Raw genomic sequence first — 23,234 nt, 5'->3', positions numbered from 1 at the left:
CGTATTCAACATAGCTATGTTGAATAAGTTGGAAATCCGATCGTTTTCGCCTCATCACTTTTTTAAGTTAAAAAAAAAAAATGTTGCGTTTTACATATGCAGTGAAAATGAATGCACACCCCTAGGGTCTGGTATTTGGGAGAATACCGGGAAAATAAGAGAGATGACGTGTGCTCTTTCTCCTATGAGAGCGTGCTGGGATAGGCGAAAGCAGGAAGGTCTTTCTAGAGAAGATGACGTGAACATTAGTATTGTATATCTACTCCGTATCATTTCTGTATCACTTTGGCCAGCTTGGGGGGGCCTGACCCCCCCAAGCTGGCCAAAAGTTCCGGTTGGGTCGAACGAGGGTCCCGGAGCGAACGCGCGGGGAATCATGTGACGTCCGCGTCACGTCGGAGTGACGCGGACGTCACGTGCTCCTCGCAAAGGAATAGAGGAATGGCGTCTTGACTCCCCGCTGGACCACCAGGGAGTTTTGGTAAGTCTTGGGGGGGGGATTAAGGAGGGTGAGGGGTTTAAATTTTTATTTAGGGAACCGGTGCACGTATGGACATAGCCTCAACTTATGGAATTCTACATATGTCCATATTGGCCGGAATTGACCCCCCCCTTTCGACTTATGGACTTATGAACATAAACTTTTTGTCTGCACATCCCTACCAGACCCAGTGGAACCACATTGTGGCTGAAAAGGCAGATTGCAGCTCTCTCCGGGATCGCTAACCACATTGCTCCTTGACTCAGCTCTTCAGTGCCCCTCAAAACATAAGAACACAAGAAATGCCAAACTGAGCCAGAACAAGCTCCGTCAAGCCCAGCTTTGGCCAGTCCAGGTCCCAAGTACCTGGCAGTATTTCTTGTTGCTTACTCCCAGGGTTAGCAGTGGCTTTGCCTAGTCTACTTGGCTAATAACGAGAAACCTTTTTACGCTTGTTTATTTTATGAACGTCTGTCTGATTTGAAGATGGATGGTTTTTATGTTGTATGTTATTTTTATGTGCATAGAATCATTTTGTTAACTGCTTTGAATCGATGTATTTCAGGAAAGTGGTATAGTTAAAAAAAGAGGGGTCAGAAAAAAAATGAATAATAAAAAAAAGCTTTTTTAATGAACTTTTCCTGCAGGGACTTTCCCAGACCTCTTGCTAGTCGCCTTGACCGCATCTTGTGGCAACAGATTCCACAGGTTGATTGTGTGAAAAGTACTTGCTTTGATTTATTTAAATCTGCTGGTTGTTAGTTTCATGGAGGGTCTCCTTGTTTTAGTATTATTTGAAAGGGCAAATAAGCCCCCTATGTTTACGTGTTCCATCCCACTCATCAACTAATAAACCTTTATCATGTCTTTTCTCAGTCTTCTCTTTTCCAAGCTGAAAAGCCCTAACCTGTGTAGCTTCTCATTAGAAGGGAGCTGTTCCGATTCCTTTGGTTTGTGTTTATACTTGAGATAACACTTGCAAAGAAAAATCTAAAAGGTTTACAACTCTAAAGAAAACATGCACCATGCAGTAATCCAATAGACAATCATATCAATGATCTACAACAACAGCAACAATAAATTAACATTCACAATTACAGATAAAAAGAAGCATACTGCCACAGAAATGCATATCAATGATGGTGTAATAATGAAAATATCTTTAAAAAAAAAATAATAATATGGCAGCATCTTCATATACTCAGTCAACCAAAAGCACTCTGATTAACAGCTGATAGCCTCAGAAAATAGCCAAGATTTAGCTAGCTTCCTAAATGTAACTCCCTTTTCAGTGGCTGTCCTGAATACAGGGGTTCACTGTTGTCCTGAGGCCACAAGCTCTCTCTCGTATTCTCGTTCCCTTTCTGTCACAGTCCACAGGCCCTGCACACAGCCTCTCCATCGCGCTTTCTCTCTCAGTTGTACTCACTATAAGGATGTCCTCTCCTTAGGGGCACCTCTGAGTCTCACAAACAACACCGATAGGACGCGCCAACAAGAATTTTACTGCAACTCAAAGACACCTTCAGTCTAATTAGCAACAAAAAAATCTCCAATTGATCTTCACACAAACTCCAAAAATGCATTTCTGGTCTCAGTCCTGCACAGCTGAGTTAAATACCCTGTCAGGTGGCCGGCATGAGGCAGAAACGCAGCACTCCTAGTGGCAGAATGTGGGCTCCCAGTGGGGACTGGGATCTCCTGATCTCTCTCTCTCTCTCTCTCTCTCTCTCTGATGTTACTCTTGGACTTATGGGTTAGAAAGTCCCAAAACTTGCAAAAACAAAACACTTTCTCTTTCTCGTGGGCAGGAACTGGTGGCAAAAATTCTTCCCAACAAAACAGGAACAGAATCTTCTAAAAAAAATTGTTCTAACGTCTCTGTTAGCGAGTGTCACCAGGCCGAGTTGGGCGAAGCACCGGCCCGTTCTTGAAAAGCAGCCTGGGCTCTGGCAGCCAGTGTCCCTCTCTGTGTGCATGAGGCCTCGTTCAATCACAAAACAGGAAAAAAAAACAAGAAAAAGAGAGAGGAAAAAAAACAAGACGGCAGGGAATCTCCCCCCCCCCCCCCCCTGTAATGTCAGTCTCAGCTGCAAATTACAGCGGTCCTGGCTCTCTCTCAAACAGCCATATGGAGAAGCCAAAAGAAACAAAGACCTAAGCAAAACAAAACCAAATAAGATAAGGGCACCTGTATAACGGCAAACTATCAGGGAGGGTAAGGAGCCCAGGAACAATTCAATTCCCTCACTCTCCCAACGAGCTCTTGTACCGACAGAGAGGCTGTGAAATAGCCTCTCCTCAACCCTAGCTTAGCAAAACAAGTAAAAAAAAAAAAAAAAAATAGCCAGCTCCCAAACTGCAGAACAAAAGCGAGAAAAGAGAAAATGGGATAAATGCTCTGTGGGCTTCCCAGCGGTTGGGTTCCTTTAATACCCCAGGCCTGGCCTATTCTTAGACTTCATCTTAGTTAATGTGCAGCTCTGCAGGAGTGTTGGGTCTGCTTCCAGCTCCTGTGTAGTAAACTCAACCTGCTGTTGCAGAGGCTTATAAACCCCAGTGTCAGGACAGACCCCTTCTTGGTACTGGTTGGTCTCCAGCTCCCTGCTTCTTATGTCAGTGTGGGTGCCTAGACAGCCAGGGCCTCCAGCCCTGGAGCGCTCCTGACCTAGATAACGCCTAGGCCGGGGCTTTCCAGACCTGTCCTGGGGACCCCACAGACAGTCGAGTTTTCAGGATATCCACAATGAATATGCAGGAGAGAAATTTGTATATCATGGAAACACAGTGTATGCAAATGGCCTAGGCTTCTCATATTCTGTTGTTTCTTGGAGCTGTAGCCATGCTCTGGGTTCCTTTTTCCTGGGCCTGGCTCGGTGTTTCTTTACTTGAGGCCCTACGGCCATGTCACATAAGTCATTGCCATCTCTCCTGGCAGTGAAGACAGGGAACCACAGCTCTCATGCCCCCACCCTCCTCAGGCAGAGGAAAAATCCTCTTGAGGTCAGACACTCAAAAATCTACTTCCACTCCACTCCCAGGGACACTCCCTGCTGGACCAAGTGGGTATGGGTCAGAAATATGCCTCTACCTCTGGTATTAGGTTGTGGGACCTAAAAATGTAGAAAACTTCTCCACACTCCCACCAAAAAAACACTGAGAACTGCCAGTTCTTCGTGCTCTGCCTGCTTTTATACAGGCTACTCAACAATCCAGGCAGCCTCTCAGGAGGTACCTTCAAGGGATGGTCTGCAAACTTCTACTAACTACATCCTAACCACTTGCCTATGTTGGGGACCTAGAAGGTCCCTACATAAAATTAAGGTAATTTGTTTCAAGCGGTAAGGCATTCCATAGGCAGGGTGCTGATAACTAAATGTTATTTGATGTGAAAAGTTCAACTCTGATTGGTAGATGTTGCCCAACACATGCACAGTGACATCTACTGAATCATAGCTCTAGCCATGAAAATCGTATTATTTTGTGACTCATCTGAAGTTGAATGGGATAAGGTTTGTGACGGGATAAGAAATTATAGCAAAGCCAAAAAAGGCCATGTAGAGTTTAAACCATCTCTGGGTGTTATTTGGGATGCAGAAATCCAAGGGCAAGCTACCACTTTGGAGGTGAAGAGCTAGCAGTCACCAAACAGGAAAACGTGAACTGGGAATCATCACCTCCGATGACCTTACGACAGCACTGGGAAAGCTATGCAAAGCGGTATCTCCAGTGGAAAGACCTCCATCTTGACAACTGACGAGCTAAAGAAAATTCAAAGGAGGGCCATCAAAACAATGCATAAGCCTCTGCTGGAGAAAAAGACAGCCACACAGAGGAGAGAGGATGTTTAAGACCCGGAGATCCTGGGTGCTCTCCCAGAGACCCAGAGTTGGGTCTCTAAACCCTGAGAATCTGGGACAAATCTGGACAGTTCCCGGGTATGTCAAGTGGCCCCTGAATATGTACTAAAGAGGAGGAGAAGGGGAAAGGTATCGCTTTTGATACTACAGGCGGAGGCAAGACTAATTTACATTGGAATTAACATCTAAATTTAATAAAGGCTTGAAGAAGCCACAAACTCACTAAAAGCATTTGTATCATCTTGGAAGTGAAGTACGCATAGCTGTAAAGAAGACTTTAAACTCATTACTGCCCTTGATCAGTAAAGAGAAAAATTAGAATCCACCAAATAACTCTCCTGTGTCTTACTGAGTAGTGGCTTTGATCTTCTCAAAGGTTGAAATTATCAGTGCTGTGTACAAGAGGCTTTATTATGGGACAAGTAAAGAGCAACCTGAGGGCCTTGAAAGTGTGAGATATGGCCTCTGAATTTGCTGTCCGGGTTATGCCTTAATATAGATTACCCAAATATTTAAATATCTAGCAGAAGGAGGCATTTTCTATACAACGAAAAAGAACAAGGACCGAGGATCCTCACATAAAGTTGAATGGAAGGAAGAAAGAACAAATGGAGCACGAGAAAATACTTTTTTTTTTTCATTGAACAGAATTCCAGTGGAGGTTACAGGGGCCCAAAACAGTGGCAGAATCCAGCGTGCATGCAGAGAGGCAGCTGGACCTTTGGTAGCGGAGGGAGGGAGAAGATCATGGATGGGTTAAGACCCGCAACAGAACGGCAGGCAGGCGCACGCAGGCAGACTGATACTGACTGGACCAAATGGTCCTGGGTCTGCCAACGTCGTCTGTGTTTCTCCCCCCAAAATAAAAATAAAATAACGCCTTCTTTCTTTAGTTTTACTTTCATTCGATCCCATTTTAATATTTTTCAGAGCAGGTTCGTCACAGGGGGGGGGGGGGGGGGGTTGCATGTCATACTCCTTGTCTGGCCTGCGAGTGGGGGGCGGTGGCTCTGTGCCCTCTGATCAGAGTAGGAGGAGGAAGCAGCGTGGCTGTGTGTGTGTGTGTCACTGATCAACGGCCTGACGTGGTCCCTCTAACCTTAGGAAGAGTTTGCGTTCCCAAGGTTAAGTGATAGAAGCTGGGGGAAGGGGAGGAAAAAGGTGACGCGATGCTGAAGAGGAAAGGGGGAAAAAAAAGAGAAAGGAAAGAACCAGGGAGAGTCCTAAAAGTGGGGAAGAAAACGCCCGAGAAATGGGCGACGTCCCTCAGCCGTTCCTGAAATATATGACAGGAGCAGAAGGTTTAAGGTATAAAGGGAAGAGGAGACGGCCCGCTGATGGGTTGCAAGCAGGGCAGGTCTGCAGGGCTCTTGTGGGTGACACCTTCCTGACCTGCTTTACCAAGAGCATGTTGGGTTAACACCTCCTTCCGTCCAGTAATCACAGGGTGAACAAAATCCAAAATGTTCCCGTATATGCCGACGAGCCTGGCGATGATGCAATTAGTATGTAACCCCCTTCCCCCCCCCCCCCCCCCATGGGCCTGGAACAAGCGAAAGGGCTGCAGAAAACTTAAGTCAGATGCCCCCCCCCAAAAAAAAAAGAAAATGATCCGGAATGGAAAAATAAAGATAACCACTGGCTCGGAGACTGGAGTTAAGGATCAATTCTCTCTTTTTCACCCATGCTCCACCAGCCGCCTGGCATGGCACTCGGATTATTAATGGAAGTGACATCCCTGTATGACTGAGCAAGCAGTATGATCAGCCGGATAACAAGGAAGAAGCAGACAGCAGCAGATCCAACTCCAGAGGCAAGCAAGCAAGAATGGCTCATAGTCTCGGTTAAGGCTGGCTACTCCCTCTCCCTTTCTTCTCCCCCCAGTAATCTGGAATAATATTATCCCAGTATTCCTAATGTTTTTCCCTATTTAAAAATGCAAATGGGTATGAAGAGGATGATCCTGGAGCGAGTGAAAGCTTTTTCCCCTCTGCATTGACTTAACTACATCCCAGCGCACCGGGGGTCCTTATCTTCCGAAGAGAAATGCTTCTCAAACAAGTAAGAGCTAGCCTATGTGCCCCCCCCCCCCCCCCCCGACCGGGTTTCTGATTTCTGTCACTTGAACACCAGCCATCCCACGCAATGTGGAACGAGTGCAGAAACAAAGCATGGGCTTGTGTCTGAACACAGCACATTACAGTAAAATTACTTTTATGACAACCGACTAAAAAATGGAGATCGTCACTGAAAAAAGCACAGAAGAATGATGTGAATCTTGTAGTGGCAGCTGGTCCCCATAGTTTTGTAAGGTATCACGGGCTTGTTAGTAGAAGAAAAGTATGTTTAGAGGGTACTGGTGTGTGTGCGTGTGTGTGTTTTGTCAACATATTGCAAGAAGCCACAACAACTCAGAAAACTGGGTGCCCTGTTTGCATGGCGGTATTCCGAACTCTTCATTTGCAGATCACCTATTAAGCTTTGGATCAGGTTGCCAGTGAACATTTATCCTCATCTGATGGCCTTACATTAGCAGTTTTCCCTCCCATCCTTCATTAGGATGTCTGGTAACGAGAGCTGTGGAAAGGATTCACAGCCCAGTTCAAGCTTGTATCTAGTTACCCTGCTGGATGCGGGTGAAATTCGAGGGAAATTGATAAAAAAAAAATCTGCATCAGGTTTTCGGAAACGACAAAAGCCGATCAAATGAGTCCAACAAAACCTGCTCCTGATTTTTAAATTTTAGTTTTCCTTCAAAAAAAAAAAAAAAAAAAGGTTTAATGAACGATTCAACAAAAGCTGGCATTTTTTTTCAGGTTCAGCAAATTGTTTGATGAATCTGTTTTGAAAAAGTTTGCACAGATCTTGCACACGGCATGATGGCATTGAACAAACAATAAAAATGATTTTAAAAGAAAACTGATATTTTCCATCTGAAAAGCAAAGCGCATTGAATTGGTTTGCTCCAAGGGCACACTGTTTGAATACAGATTTATACCTCAGCATTGGTAGGGCAGGATTTTAACCCTCTCCCCCAGGCTGCTGACGGCTGGCAGCCTTGGACCCGGTGCGTCAGTGCACCCAGGACTTGCACTGAAGTCAGCCAGCGTGTGACCGTTCATGCATCATTGCTGACATGACTCTATTTCTTAAGAAGGTCAGCAACACTAAAGAAATCCCATGACAACCGAGACGGAAGCTCTGCAGGTGGCAGTCTCAGCAAAGACGCCCAACCATGGCGGGACACGGAGGTTAAAGTAATAAATCATAATAAATAATAACACATACATTGGAGAGGCATAAATAGGAAAAGCTTCTATGGGCTAAAGGACTTCAGTCCCTAATCCTTTTGGTCTGACAGAAGCATCGCTTTGACTATCAGAACTAAAATACAGTTTGCCAAAGAACTGGATTTAAGATGGCAAGAGCATGACTTGAAAGTGGCAGCTTATATTCCAGTATCTCAATTTTAAGAAAATATCTTAGCGAACAAGGGAGTAGGGAGTTTGCTTTTGTATATTTCCTCTCAAGATGCAGAAGCAAATTTTCAGCGGTGTGTCATGACTGCAGTCACGTGCACAATTTCAAAACCATCTGAAACCATCCCCGTGTTCCAATGCAAGGTGCACAAAGAAACTGAGCCTAAATATCAGGTTGCTAAATATCCGCACATCAGATTTTGCCTGCTGTTTACGTGCATAAATGTTTACAACTCAAGTTCTGCAGGTAATCTGTAACGCAGCCCCCAAAACACCTCACTTATGCCTGCATGGCATGAACTTGTGTGTGCAGTTCTGGGTGGCTGAAAATCCACATTAGTGCACACAGCCAGCCAGCATACTTAACTCCTAAAGGCCTCATTTTCAAAAGCATTTACACACTTAAAAATGAGTTTTACACATGTAAATGCACTTTACCCGTGGAAGTGGGCTTTTGAAAATTGCTACAATATATGCCATTGATTTGTCCATAGGATTTACCCATGGCAAGTGCATTTTATGCATGTAAATGGCTTTTGAAAATTGCTGCGCTAGTAGGTTACACTTGCGCAATTAAATCCTTTGAAAATTCACCTATCTTACAAGCACCCATTCCAAAGCGTTAGCCCACAGTGTAGCCGAGGCATTGGGTGAACGTTTTGGGAGGCAGTGGACTTCACCAATGCATAGAGCTGTGGGATCAATTTGAGGTGGAACCTGAGCCAGGTGGATTTCAGCCGGGCTTGAGTGGGTGGAATTCTGGGATTTCTTTTCCCCCAGCAACACTAGGAAAACATCCATCAGATTTTTTTTTTACCAGTGCATTTGGGGGGGCGGGCAACATTTGACAGAAATCCTGAAAATGTAATTCAGATTCTCAAAAAAAAAAAAAAAGCCCAAAATCCAAAGTAAGTCCATCAGGTTGATGAAGTTCACATCAAATAATTAAACAAATCATACAAACAAACAAATACAGAAGCAGATTTAAAAATGGTGCCTTTGAAAAGGTTCATCAAACCCATTCGATGAAACTCCAGACTTTTTCCAGGTTGGTGAAGGGCTTCCACAAACCTATTTCGAAGACATTCGCAGATCTGTAACACGCAGGGCAATAAAGAAGCCCCCGGCTTACAAAGCAGGAGTCATGATGTCTCCCAAGGAAAGGTAACAAGGGAGACCAGTGCATCTTGGCCGTCCGTCTCCTAAAAACAACCGATTCCTGTTGCCCCTCCCACCCAGTAAGACCTTTACCGTCATTTAAAACTTTGTGGGGAAGGAAACAGGCGCACTGAACCCACGCTCATGGTCACATCACTCAAGACAACAACATTAGACGGAAAAGCTCTTCCAGATCATTGTTTGGAGAGAAAGAGTCGACAATAAATTGTGCTCTTCATGAACTGGGCTGATCGTTTTCCTCTCAGTCTCAGCAATGATGCAGTATAAAAACGTCCTTTCAGATCCAGGGTCCTGACAAAAGAAATCGTCTGTAATAGATTATTCAATCTCCGGCTCTCTCTGTTTGTATTCTACAAATCAGGAGGTCCCAGTGCAGAATGTGTCCCCTTAATCTCAGGCATGGCGTGAGCAGCATGGTGCTCTATCTTCCTGTCCTTGGATTCATTAGGAGAATGAAAAGGGTTTTTTTTTTATTACTTTTGAAATACAGATTGCTTCGCTCTGAGGCTAGGATGCAGGGGCGACTCGGAATTGGGCCGGAATACGCAGGCAGCATAGAGGGCGCGAACTGCACAGCTCAGCCCAAGAAGTAATTTTTCAAATGGACGCAGGAAACCAAGAAGGTGGGAAACATCCGTACAGATGCAGATATTGAGGAGGGATGCTCAGTCTGAAAGCAGGGAGTGCATAAAAAAAAAAATAATAATAATCAGGGGCCATCACCCAAAACTGAAATGATAGGAAACACACTGACCATGCACAGAACTCAGTGTTTATAAGAAAGACAGGCAAAGAGAATATATCAAAGCAATATTTGCCAGAGAAAGTAAAAAAGAAAAGGAAGAAAAGACAGTGGGGAAAGCAGAGTTATTTATTGCTGCTAGCATCTTGAGCCTTCAATGTGGGATTCAGGATGGAGCACCGTGGGCGCCCCCTGGTGGATTCACATTTCTTTCACAGTAAGAAAATGCAGTCACTTCTCCGGGTTGCAGTTTTCCGCAGTATCAGTTGCAAGAGTTTGCCTAGAGGCCAGGGTTTTCCAAACTTGTGGTACACAGCTATGGGCTATTTGTTGTAAAGGCAGTTTAGAAGTTTGTTGGATTAAATGTAATTAATTAAAATTGGACCTTACCAGGTCTGTTTTTTGGGATACCAACTACTGAATATTTCTAGAGGTTCATTTGCTAACAAGCGATTATACATAGTGGATGTCGGCAGATAAGAGCCAGTCTATCCAGCTACCCATGGCCTACCTTGTTCTGGCTAAGGATATCACCCTGTTGTCAGCCATAGAAGCTTGACCACATGCAGGGGATCATTCCTTCTCCATTTTGCCTTTAGCTGGGGAGTGTAGCCAAGTCAGCCTGCTGCCCGTGTTAGGAAGCTTGCCACCTCCTGCCGGAGCATATCTGAGAGTGAACCAAAGCTCTGCAGCTACCATACGCTGATTGGCCTTACTTCCTCTTCTTGGGAAACTGACACAGCTGTGCCGACTATCTGCAAGTCAGCTTTGATAGCTCGATTTTTTGGCCCTTTCAAATTTTGGGTGGATGAGTATATATTTCCATGTGGAGACAAGCACTCAGGCCCCTGTGTTCCTTTTACCCTACTGCTCCCTGTCCCTTGATTTAACACCATCCTTGCTACCTATCCCAGGAAGGCTTAAATCCAATCTTGGCTTTTATTACTACCACCTCTGCCAGGAGGATGTTCTAGGCGTCAACAGTGCTCTCAGTGAAGTATTTCCTCCATGCCTCCCTTCCTCCCAAATTCACATCATGACTCCTTGTCAATCAGTAGACATTTGATAGGAAAACAGGAACATTTGCACATGTTAGCTATCCAGCAAATCACACTTGGTCAAAGATCCTCGGGATTGAGTTTAGGAAACCTTGGCGTGAGATTTTTAAGTTGCGGCAGAATGGTGGGTGTTCTCCAGGGAAAAAAATAACCAAGCTAAAAAAAATGTATTCCTATTAAATAGGCTGTTGAGAAGGTGAAGTGGAAGCATCTTACATGTAATGCACACATTTAAAACAAAAAGCTATTTAAAGTCCTGCGCATCCAGGGAGGATTCTCATCATTGGAACTGGCCTGCAGTTTTTCCTTGACTCTCTCTAGTCTTACATTTTAGTTTTCACAAATGTATCTCTTGTTTCATATCAAATGCTCGACATACCACACAGAAGTTGATCTGTGAACTTAGCAGTTTCCTTATTCTGAAAAATAATTTTCTTCAAGTTTAATACCGTATTACTTTGACCAATTCATTTTTTTTTAAGTCACACCCTTTATCTTCCATTAGGTGGAAACCCTAACGGTAACCGACTTTTGCACATTAAAAAGCCCCCATTTGTCCCCATGTCAGATTCTATGGGATTTTCAAAACCTTTGGGCTCTCAGGGTTCGCTACTTATTATAATCCATTCGGCACCGCAGGGCCTGCCTTCCAAAAGATTTTCACTGCACTGTTGAGAAAGGTATCTGAGAGAGAAATTTCGAGGGAGAAAGTGGCTTAAAGTGCAAGCGCTATAAAAAAAAAAAAATAGGCCTGAAGTGTACACTTAAGCACGGAATATGGTAGGAAAACAGAGGGTGGGGACTGAAAGTATAGGCCCATCACAACGACACAGTTTAATTCCTGTTGCCCCCTTGCAATGTCCAAGCACAGACCATGTGCATGACTACAGTATCTATATAATTCACTCATCAGTGGAATCTTTGCTTTTAATGAACTGGTATCTATTTTTTCTACACAAAAATATATTTGCTTCAATCTAACCAGGGCTTAATTTGCAAACAGGAAGGAAGTGGAACTGTGGCATGGAGGAGGGGAGGCGGAGTGGGAGAGAATAGGGCAGGAGCCAGCTCTGGGTTTGACCTGTGGGAAGGGGAGGGGGAGGTGCCGGGTGGGAACTCTCTCCTACATGTACGCACTCACACACATGTATGTGAAGATACTCAGCAGCAGCAGATGCAGTGGAGTAGACAGGCCTTTAACTCGTGACTCTTTGTCCTTTCCCATCCTCTCTCATGGCCTTTCAAATGTGCCAGGAAACTGCTCAGAAATCAAGGCCTTGTAGCTGCTCTCGTCTCTGGGTAAGCAGCTCTAACACTATTTGCTCTGCTTTCTCCTGGGGGGGGGGGGGGGGGCAGAAATGATCTTGCCACCACCGGCTCTGCTCCATTTCTGTAGGGAACTGGATCGGATTTACACCGCCGGCTCTACTCTCTCCCCTTCAGCCCTGGAACAAAGGTGGCAGAACTCCATTCTGGGTTGTTCCACCAGAAATTAAGCCCTGGGTTTGAATTAGCACAAGTCTGAAACTTGTGAGCTCAGGATTGAAGTCTTAACGGCTGGCAATATTGCCCAGAAATTTCAAACTTTCTGCTAATTCAACCCCTTTTAGTGCCTGCGTTTTGCTCTGTAGTATTTGCTTCAGTGTCACCCCCTTCTCCTGCTCCCTGTAAAACAGTAAGGAAGGGGCTGGATTAGGAAGCAGAGTGGCCCTTCTCTGTCTGCTCCAGGCTCCCCTTCTCTTCTCCTCTTCCCTGCAGGCTGCCTGGAGGAGAACACCCCTGCTGCTCTGCCTCTTAAATCTGAAAAGAAGTGCCGGAACTGCATACTGGGGCCTTTCCCCCAACAAATTAAGCCCCGACTGCATCTCTCCTAAACACGAGTCATCTTTTGTGTCTCATGTGCACGTGGCCTAAATAATACACGATACGCATACTTTATGCTAACACAATAAGAAATATTAGACGCAAGATTATGCTTAGCAGGGGCAATGCTAGCCATGGGCACCCAGGGCTCATGCCCCTGAAACCATCGGCCAGTGCCCCAGATCTCAGGCAGCTGTTCTGTTTACTTGGACAAGGGAGCAGCGCTATTGTTTTCTCCTCTGCCGTGTCAGCCCCCTCCCGCTCCGGACTCCACAATGTGTCCACCCAGAAGCCAAGACAGCCGGCTAAGCTTAGCTGCCTATCTTTAGGCTCATTTTCAGCTGCCACCTAGCCGAGTAGGCTGAAAATTCACTTACATTTCGGCCAGATAACTTTTCAGCCTGCTATGTGTATGAACCAACCTGTTCACCAAAATCTAGCCAGATAATGTTCAATACGGTGCTATGCAGCTACATATTATAGCCTTCCCAGTCCATGCCTCCAGCACCACCTCCTTTTGGTCTGGATAAGTTTATCTGCACAGAAAAATTAGTGTGGGCAAAGGGGAGGGAGGTATTTTTTTTTTTTTGTCAATTAGATTTTTATTAACCATTGAAAACATTAACATAACATTAGACATAAAATATGACAACAATGGTATTCATTTTTATAACAATTCCGAAGTGTCTGGGAAAGGATATTGCTTACATTAAGCTATAAGTCAATAGGGACGAAACACTGTATGTCTGGACCAGAACCTGTAACCTCTAGAGGGAAGGCATCTTAGATAACATTATCAAGTACTCTGCTTTATACCTATGTAACACCTCTAACCCATATGCAGTACCCCCCAATAAAGATCAAGCGAAAATACAAAATGGTACTACATGTGTTTGTTCACTCTCCACTTCCTGTATGGCTTCCACACAGCCATATGTTTGGGCTGGTTCCTATGTTTTTGCGCAGTAAGGGGTAGATTTTCAGAGCCCTGCTCGCCTAAATCCGCCCAAAACCGGGCGGATTTAGGCGAGCAGGGCCCTGCGCGCCGGGAAGCCTATTTTACATAGGCCTCCCGGCGCGCGCAGAGCCCCGGGACTCGCGTAAGTCCCGGGGTTCTCGGAGGGGGGCATGTCGGGGGCGTGTCGGGGGGCGGGCCCGGTCGTCGCGGCGTTCCGGGGGCGTGTCGGCAGCGTTTTGGGGGCGGGTACGGGGCGTGGCTACGGCCCGGGGGCGTGGCCGCGCCCTCCGTACCCGCCCCCAGGTCGCGGCCCGGCGCGCAGCAGGCCCGCTGGCGCGCGGGGATTTACGTCTCCCTCCGGGAGGCGTAAATCCCCCGACAAAGGGAAGGGGGGGGTGTCGACAGGGCCGGGCGGGTGGGTTAGGTAGGGGAAGGGAGGGGACGGTGAGGGGAGGGCAAAGGAAAGTTCCCTCCAAGGCCGCTCCGATTTCGGAGCGGCCTTGGAGGGAACGGGGGGAGGCAGCGCGGCTCGGCGCACGCAGGCTATACAAAATCGATAGCCTTGCGCGCGCCGATCCAGGATTTTAGGGGCGGATTTTCAGAGCCCTGCTCGCGTAAATCCGCCCAAAACCGGGCGGATTTACGCGAGCAGGGCCCTGCGCGCCGGGAAGCCTATTTTACATAGGCCTCCCGGCGCGCGCAGAGCCCCGGGACTCGCGTACGTCCCGGGGTTCTCGGAGGGGGGCGTGTCGGGGGGCGGGGCCGGAGCGTGCGGCGTTGCGGGGGCGTGTCGGCAGCGTTTTGGGGGGCGGGTACGGGGCGTGGCTACGGCCCGGGGGCGTGGCCGCGCCCTCCGTACCCGCCCCCAGGTCGCGGCCCGGCGCGCAGCAGGCCCGCTGGCGCGCGGGGATTTACGTCTCCCTCCGGGAGGCGTAAATCCCCCGACAAAGGTAAGGGGGGGGGTGTAGACAGGGCCGGGTGGGTGGGTTAGGTAGGGGAAGGGAGGGTAAGGTGAGGGGAGGGCAAAGGAAAGTTCCCTCCGAGGCCGCTCCGATTTCGGAGCGGCCTTGGAGGGAACGGGGGGAGGCAGCGCGGCTCGGCGCGCGCAGGCTATACAAAATCGATAGCCTTGCGCGCGCCGATCCAGGATTTTAGTGGATACGCGCGGCTCCGCACGTATCTACTAAAATCCAGCGTACTTTTGCTTGAGTCTGATGCGCAAGCAAAAGTAGGCTGATCGCGCTTCTTTTAAAATCTACCCCTTAGTGGATACGCGCGGCTCCGCGCGTATCTACTAAAATCCAGCGTACTTTTGCTTGAGTCTGATGCGCAAGCAAAAGTAGGCTGATCGCGCTTCTTTTAAAATCTACCCCTAAGCTTATACAATTCCATCATTATATCAAGTTTTCATATTAGCAGGGATAAATCAGGTACCTGGCTACTTTTCCAATGGGCTGCCAACACACACCGTGCTGCAATTAAAATCTGTTGTGTTAGTAACCATTCATATGTATTGCCAGCCACTGGTACATTAAGCAATGCCTGTTCAGGGGACAGATCAACAGAACGCTTAAATATCTCCTGCAGAACAGATTTCACCAGAGCCCAAAATCGCTGCACCCTATCACACCGCCACCAGAGGTGAAAAAAGGTTCCACTCTCCCCACATCCCTTCCAGCAGCTTGCGGACGACAATAATTTAGCCTTCCATAATTTATAAGGAGTACAATACCATCTGAGGAGCACCTTGTACCCATCTCCTGAAGAGATGCTGAGATAGAACTACATTTAGTGTTCTGAAAAATGATATCCCACTTGTCTTTACCCAAAGGTGCCCCGAGGTCTCTCTCCCAGGCTGACATAAAACCGGGTTTGGATTGGGTAGCCGTATTAAGAGACTCATAAATTTGCGAAATCAATTTGGTTACCTTATCAGCTTGTTCGCACCAATTCTCAAATTGGCTTTTTCCTTGAGAAAGGCCAATGGTTATTACACTGGTGTGTAGAAAATGTCTGATTTGCAGGTATTGAAAAGCATCTCTGTCCTCCAACTGATATCTACCCTGGAATGTCGCAAATGGGAGAAATCCACCCACTTCCCACAGTTTACCAAATGTAAGAATATCCCTCTCTTTCCAATGTGCGTAACTACTAGAGTCCCACCTGGGAGAAAAGGTCTGATTGTGGTATAGGGAGGAACTCAAAAAATATTGCCTATCCCCTGTTAGTGTAGCTTTCCATTTGCACCAAGTCCGAAGTGTATTAGTCAAGAACGGAGTTTCAACGCCACCGGTTAGCCAGGTTTCTTTTGGTTGCCACGTAGTAGCCCACAGCGGCATGGGGTCCAGCAGGGCCTGTTCGATATCCACCCACCTCTTTCTCTCCTTCCGTCTGTTCCAATCTATCACAGCCCGGAGTTGGGCGGCTGCATAATACCCCAAGGTAGGCACCCCTAGCCCCCCCTGTAACCTATGTCTGTATAATGTAGACCGCGCTATCCTTGGAGGTCTTCTCTTCCATAGGAACGCAAACAGCTTTTGCTGCCAATGTTTAAGAAGGGCATTTGGTATAGGGACTGGTAGGGTTTGGAATAAGTACAAGAACTTGGGCAAAACAGACATTTTAATAGCGGCAATCCGTCCCACCCAAGACAACTGATGCCTCGTCCAACTGTCCAGATCCTGAAAGATTTTTGAAGCAAGGGGGGTGTAATTTAAGTGGAAAAGATCCTCCAACTTATTACCAAGTTGAATACCCAAATACTTAATGCTTCGTTTAGCCCATTTAAAAGGGAATTGAGATCTAATGCTCTGAGCAAGAGCATCCGGCAGGGAAATATTAAGAATCTCCGATTTTGCTAAGTTTAATTTAAAACCGGAGACCGCACTAAACTGGTCCAGTACCGATACCACCCTCGCCAGGGATTCAGACGGTCGGGTCAAGGTGAACAACACGTCGTCTGCAAATAATGATAGCTTATAATCAACCCCCCCTACTTGGATGCTGTAAATGGATGTCGTATCCCGAATTTTAATCACCAGTGGCTCCAGAAACAGAGCAAATAATAGCGGGGACATAGGGCAGCCTTGTCTGGTACCTCTCTCTATCACAAAGGAGTCAGAGTAAGTGCCATTCACCTTGACACACGCCCTAGGGTTCTCGTATAAAGCCCGTATCCAAAGTATAAAATTAGGTCCAAAGTTCATCCGCTCCAACGTTTTAAACAAGTATGGCCAATGGACCATGTCGAAAGCCTTTTCGGCGTCTATGGACAAGAGGACAGTTGGAGAGTCATTTTTCTTCGCCCACCATATCAGATCCAAGATTTTTTGGACATTGTCCGCCGCCATACGGCCTGGTATGAAGCCAGTCTGGTCAGGGTGTATCAAATGAGACAGTACCAAGTTCAGCCGATTAGCCAAGACCTTAGCCAAGATTTTTAAATGTAAGTTGATCAGTGAGATCGGACGATAGGAACCACACTCTGTGGGATCCCTACCCGGCTTGGCCAAAATTGTTATACCTGCAACGTTGGATCCCTGATAGAGTGAGCTGCCCTGCCTCAGAGAGTTAAAAAGCTCCCTAAGTATGGGGGCAACATCCATGGCAAATGTTTTATAAAAATGAGCGGTAAACCCATCCAAACCCGGGGCTTTATTAACCTTAAGATCTTTAATAACCTGTAGCACCTCACACAGAGCTATGTCACTTTCCAATATATGGAATTCTGGTTCAGAGACCTGTGGTAAAATAACCTGGCCTAAAAAGCCCTCAATTTGCTCATCAAATATAGATTCCTCCTTTGAATAGAGCCCCCCATAGAAGCTCTGGAATCTCTCATGAATTGCTTTCGCAGATAATAAAAGAGACTTATCAGCCCCCCGTATGCTAGTAATGTGAGACTGCGCTATGCGATGCTTCAACTTCTGTGCAAGGAGTCTACCCGCTCTATCCCCCCACTCAAAATATTGCTGTTTAACCATATTCAATTTAGCAGGTACATCTGCCAGAGTCAGTGTACAATATTGAGACCGAGCCGTATGCAATTGGCGTAATACTGCAGCAGTAGGGTGCTGTTTATGTTGAGCCTCAAGTTGCGCTATTTCAGTTTGCAAATGCCGTATCTGAGAGGTTTTAACTTTTTTCTTGTGCGCCCCTTGTGAAATGAATTTCCCTCTCAGTACGGCCTTGAGACACTCCCAATATAAGGAAGGGTTAGCCAGCGCCTCTACATTATGGGGTAGATTTTCAGAGCCCTGCTCGCCTAAATCCGCCCAAAACCGGGCGGATTTAGGCGAGCAGGGCCCTGCGCGCCGGGAAGCCTATTTTACATAGCGCGCGCAGAGCCCCGGGACTCGCGTAAGTCCCGGGGTTCTCGGAGGGGGGCGTGTCGGGGGCGTGTCGGGGGGCGGGCCCGGTCGTCGCGGCGTTCCGGGGGCGTGTCGGCAGCGTTTTGGGGGCGGGTACGGGGCGTGGCTACGGCCCGGGGGCGTGGCCGCGCCCTCCGTACCCGCCCCCAGGTCGCGGCCCGGCGCGCAGCAGGCCCGCTGGCGCGCGGGGATTTACGTCTCCCTCCGGGAGGCGTAAATCCCCCGACAAAGGTAAGGGGGGGGTGTAGACAGGGCCGGGCGGGTGGGTTAGGTAGGGGAAGGGAGGGGAAGGTGAGGGGAGGGCAAAGGAAAGTTCCCTCCAAGGCCGCTCCGATTTCGGAGCGGCCTTGGAGGGAACGGGGGGAGGCAGCGCGGCTCGGCGCGCGCAGGCTATACAAAATCGATAGCCTTGCGCGCGCCGATCCAGGATTTTAGTGGATACGCGCGGCTCCGCGCGTATCTACTAAAATCCAGCGTACTTTTGCTTGAGTCTGATGCGCAAGCAAAAGTAGGCTGATCGCGCTTCTTTTAAAATCTACCCCTATGGATTCTATAGTTTTCTATTTCATCCCTCACCGTATAGTTTTCTATTTCATCCCTCACCGGGGAGGTATATTTTTTAAGCACCAGGTTTATGCACGTAAGGCTGATTTTGCTGCACAAATCTTTTGAATAAGGACCTGTCCGTGTGTAGATTCTGTTGTGCAAATGTAACGCCAGCCAGATCTCTGCTCAGAGACGGCTGGATGGGGGTGTTCTACCAGCCAAACTCTGCCCTCTGGAATACCCAGAATCTGAGTGGCAGTGCATTTTCCAAACTGCAGATTCTTGTCGGTTATCTCTGTAGTTAGCTGACTGCATCGCTTTGAATATTGGGTCTCTTAGTCTTACCGGAGAGGCTATGCTTGTGAAAACATTTGTGTGTGACACAAGGGCTGCGCCTACACACGCTCGAGTTTCTGAAGAGGAACGAACACTGTTTGGAGATGACGAATCTCAGGATGTAGAAGAGAAAGGAGGAGAAAGAAGAGAAAGGGGATGGGAACATGGGGAAAAGGGAAGAAAAGCATGGGGACATAGTAGGGAAGATGAAGTCGATGTTAAATTATACTAATAAAATAAACAAATTCTAGTGTAAGTTCTCAGGCCCTCGTATCCAAGTGTTGAGCTATGCTCATGTGTCATTTAAGCTAGGCCTGTTTATTACTTGACAAGCTAATGGCAGTCCCTGGATCCTCTGAAAGTCTGTTTTTACCTACATCTTAATCACTTTCATGAATAAATGAATTTTACATGCACTTTACATGTCGACTTGGAAATATCATTTGGAAATGTGAACACTAATGGGCACGGGTTTTTTTATTTTTTGGAAGTAATCACATGCAGGAAACTTGTTCATAATGTAGAGCAGGGGTGCTCAAATCGATCCTATGGGCCCCCCCAGCCAGCCGGGTTTTCAGGATATGCCGAATTAATATGCATGAGAAATATTTTGCATGCTATGGAGGCTGTGCATGCACATTTATCTCATACATATTCATTGTGGATATCCTGAAAACCCGGCTGGCTGGGGGGTCCTCCAGGACAGGTTTTTGAACCTCTGTTTTAGACGATGGCTTTGCTAGTTTTGGTAGTTGTGTGGATTATTAGAAAGCTTGGCAAGAAGACATGGAAGGGGGGCCTAGGAGTTGGACTTAATGTTCGTCGTGCAAGAATCATAGAGGAAAATGGTTAAGACTAAAACGGCCTAGCGGCAGACAGGGTGCACGTCCATACTTAGGCATATTCTGGGCATGCTTGTGACTGATATGGAGAGCAGTGGTTGGAAAAGGATTGAAAATTCAGGTAAATGATTGGGGGGGGGGGGGAGAGAGCTGGAATTGGAATGGATATGGTAATTTATTTGTTCATCTACTCAAAGTGGAAGAACCTCAACTGGGCAGACTGGATGGGCCAGTATAGTCTTTTTCTGCCATGGTTTACTATGCTGTGATACTGGGTTATTGTCATAAGTTAAATTCTTTCAAAAAATATTAGGGAGACTGAAATATGGTGGATGCTTACCCCCTTAAAATCCCTACAGTATATGGCACTCTCATGAGTTCTCTAGAAATGAGCTTCCCTCTACCTATCCCAGGATGGATCACCCTGACTAATTATAACATTCATGAGCGGGGCTGCGGCAAAAATAACAGTTGGGTGTTTAGTACACTGGGTCCTGACTGCCCGTTTTACCCAGCCAAGAAATTCCAGATGTACATTTACATCTCCTGGTACATTTAGGATTGAATGTATTATTAAGTTGCTACACTGCACCCACTCTCTCTCTTCCAGTACACCAAACATCCCTATTTGCTGCCAGTTCTACTTTGCTATGTCTTTGGTTATTGTAGCACCCAGAGATCCATATTCAGAAGCTTTTAGCCTGATAACTCAGAAATTATCCAGCTAAATGAACATTTGGGCACTTATCCAGCTCAATTTTAGCCGGATATCTTATTCAATTTTAGCCAGATAAGTTATTCAGCTAACTGCAATATTCAGAGACAGCCAGATAACTTATCCAGCTAGTCTGGTCGTCCCAAAGAGAAGAACGTAGCACACGCAGCACCAAATTTGCATTGCTGGCGTCCATGGTGGGGGGGGGGGGGGGGAGTAAATGCCCAGCTGCTTACTTAAAGCGGCGCTGTCCTGATCCTGCACAATGACGGCAGTAGCAATCTAGAAGGCCTGCAGACAAGGGCTGCACACTCAAGGCCCAGACCCCTCCTCCCATACGGGCCCCGCACTGAATTTCTTCTAGGTTGTTGCTGCCACCGTCATGCAGGATCGGGACAGTGCCACATTAGGTAAGCGGCTGGGAAGCAGGCAGGCCCCCGACAGAACATAGCAGCAGCAGGGGCAATGCTCCGCCACCTATCAAAATTTGGTGCCGGATGCAGTTGCCTATGTTGTCTATGCCTAAATCCTGGGCACACTGTTTAAAGTATGGCCCTAACTAGCTTCCAGTAGGTAAAAGTGTAGCGCTCTCAAGCGGTGGATCCAAACATCCAATGAAAAGATGACTTTCTCATTCAAAAAGTGAACAAAATACAATTCTGGCACTGTTTGCCTCTAAACGATTGGATTTATGGCAACTGATTGCCTCTAAACAATTATATTTACAATAAAATATGAAAATCTTTTGAAAAACCCGTGCCAGAATTGAATTTTATTCACTTTTTGAATGACTAAGGGGTTCATTTTCTATGCCTATTGCACGCAAAAAAGGGCTTTTCGCATGCGATAGTTAGATAGGGCGGTGTCGGCACCGGAAGAGGAGGAGTCGGGGCGTCATCGGGGCAGACGCGGCGGAAACTTCGCTGGCGGCGAAAAGATAAGACCCCTTATCGCCACCAGTAGCGCGCCCAATAGCGCCACCTTTCACGCGATATTCAGAAAGCCCTGCGATTTTAGAAAATCCAGTCCTAAATCATCTTTTCATTGGATTCTTGGATCCATCTCTTGATCAGCGCTATACTTTTGCCTGCTGGATATCACCATTGTGTGTACCACTCCTCTCCTCCACCTTTGTATATGCTCCTACCTAGCATCTTACACAATGGCAGTTTGAGCCCTGTAGGATAATCTCAGTAAACATTAGATGTGCTTACGCTAGTTAGAGCAATGAACTGTCAGGCTGACTGCCCAGGAGAGCTGGCGCTCCGAGGCGAACGCCCGCTCTCCCAACGCGCCCCAGGCCACTTTCCTGGGTGCGCGTTCCGCCTTCTTATTGGCGGAAGTGGCGGCTGACAGCGGGATTGACAGCTGACGCTTAATTTTACCGGCGTCAGTTGTCAAACCCGCTGACAGCCACAGGTTCGGAATATGAACACTGGCAAAATTGAGCGTCTGTTTTCCAACCCGCAGGTCGCGGGCAGATTTTTTTAAAGATTTTTAATTTTTTTTTATTTTTGGGGTCTCCGACTTAATATTGCTTTGATATTAAGTCGGAGGGTGTACAGAAAAGCAGTTTTTTCTGCTTTTCTGTACACTTGCCCGGTGCTGGCTGAAATTAATTCCTGCTAATTTCTGAGAGTAAAATGTGCGGCTTGGCTGCACATTTTACTTTCTGTATCTAGCGTGACTAACTAATAGGCTCATCAACATGCATTTGCATGTGATGCGTGCCATTAGTTTCAGGGGGGGGGGGCGTTGCCTGCGTGTTTTCCATGCGCTATTACCCCTTACTGTATGAGAGGTAATAATAGCGCTTCGAAAATGTGCGTCCAAACGGGGGCTAACGGTGCGCTCGGCCTGAGCGCACCATACTGAATTGGCCTGTGTGTAAGAAGAATCCTGGGATGTAAGTCTGAGTCTGACTTTCATCAAAAAGTCTCCGAGTGATACTTGGGAAGTCATTTACTCCCCCTATACCTCAGCTTACAAAATAGCAATAAGCCATTAAAAGCACTATTCCTTTTTCCTTCCCTCCTTTGTAGGCTTTCATGTTCCCGGCTGCCAGAAATTTGCTACCAAATCAATTCCAAGGTACTTTCACATACAGGAAATGCTACAACACCAGTAAATGATGCTAGATCCTAGTAGATGAAGATGTTGTAGAAAAATAAATGATTACTATCATTTACTTTTTATGTGACAAATTAAACAGTTTAAAAAAAATAACAACTCAACCAATCAATGCATGCACTACTACCAACAACAGTTCCACTTTTTCCATTAACCATCTGTACCTTGTCCTTGGCTCGGTGTTTGGTTGCTGTATCCATCCAGTCGTTTTCTTTCTCCAGCATGTCAATGAAAGCCCATCGAATCCCTTCGGTTAGCTCCTCCATCTGGAAGAAAAACACTCCCCATGAAAAAAAGAAAAGCAACCATCAGACGCAAGAGCACAGAAAAAGTAAAAGGATCTTGGTTCTAAACATATCCTTCTTGAATTCACGTAATACATTTGGTTGCAAGAAGAGACGTTCTGTATCAGTGCAAATAAGAAAGCCTTATCATAGAACAGGAAACCCAGATGTATTTAATGAATAAAATAATGTTATTGCTTTATCGTTTGTGTTCATGTTGAAGTCTCTGGTACTCTTGCAACCAGGACAAAACAGTTACCCAGTAGCCTGCTATTCATCTCATAAGTCAAAATTTCCATAAGATAATAACTTTATATTGAATTCTCAGAAATGAAGCCCTTCCGGGAGAAATACTCTACTATTTTTTGTAAAGATCTTAAATGTACAGTGC

At 46.6% G+C, this 23,234-nt stretch overlaps 1 protein-coding gene across 2 annotated transcripts in view; it reads right to left on the bottom strand.

The window, feature by feature from the left end:
• PHEX (phosphate regulating endopeptidase homolog X-linked) overlaps nt 1-23,234 on the bottom strand; it is a 275,511-nt gene that overhangs the window by 94,843 nt on the left and 157,434 nt on the right. For both annotated transcript variants that reach the window (XM_029603400.1, XM_029603401.1), the window contains exon 12: nt 22,724-22,825. In XM_029603400.1, coding sequence (XP_029459260.1) covers nt 22,724-22,825 — 102 coding nt within the window. The remainder of the gene's footprint in view (nt 1-22,723; nt 22,826-23,234) is intronic.

This window comes from Rhinatrema bivittatum, chromosome 5, assembly GCF_901001135.1.
Source record: "Rhinatrema bivittatum chromosome 5, aRhiBiv1.1, whole genome shotgun sequence".
Taxonomy (NCBI): Eukaryota; Metazoa; Chordata; class Amphibia; order Gymnophiona; family Rhinatrematidae; genus Rhinatrema; species Rhinatrema bivittatum.
This window is presented reverse-complemented; position numbering and strand designations above follow the sequence as displayed.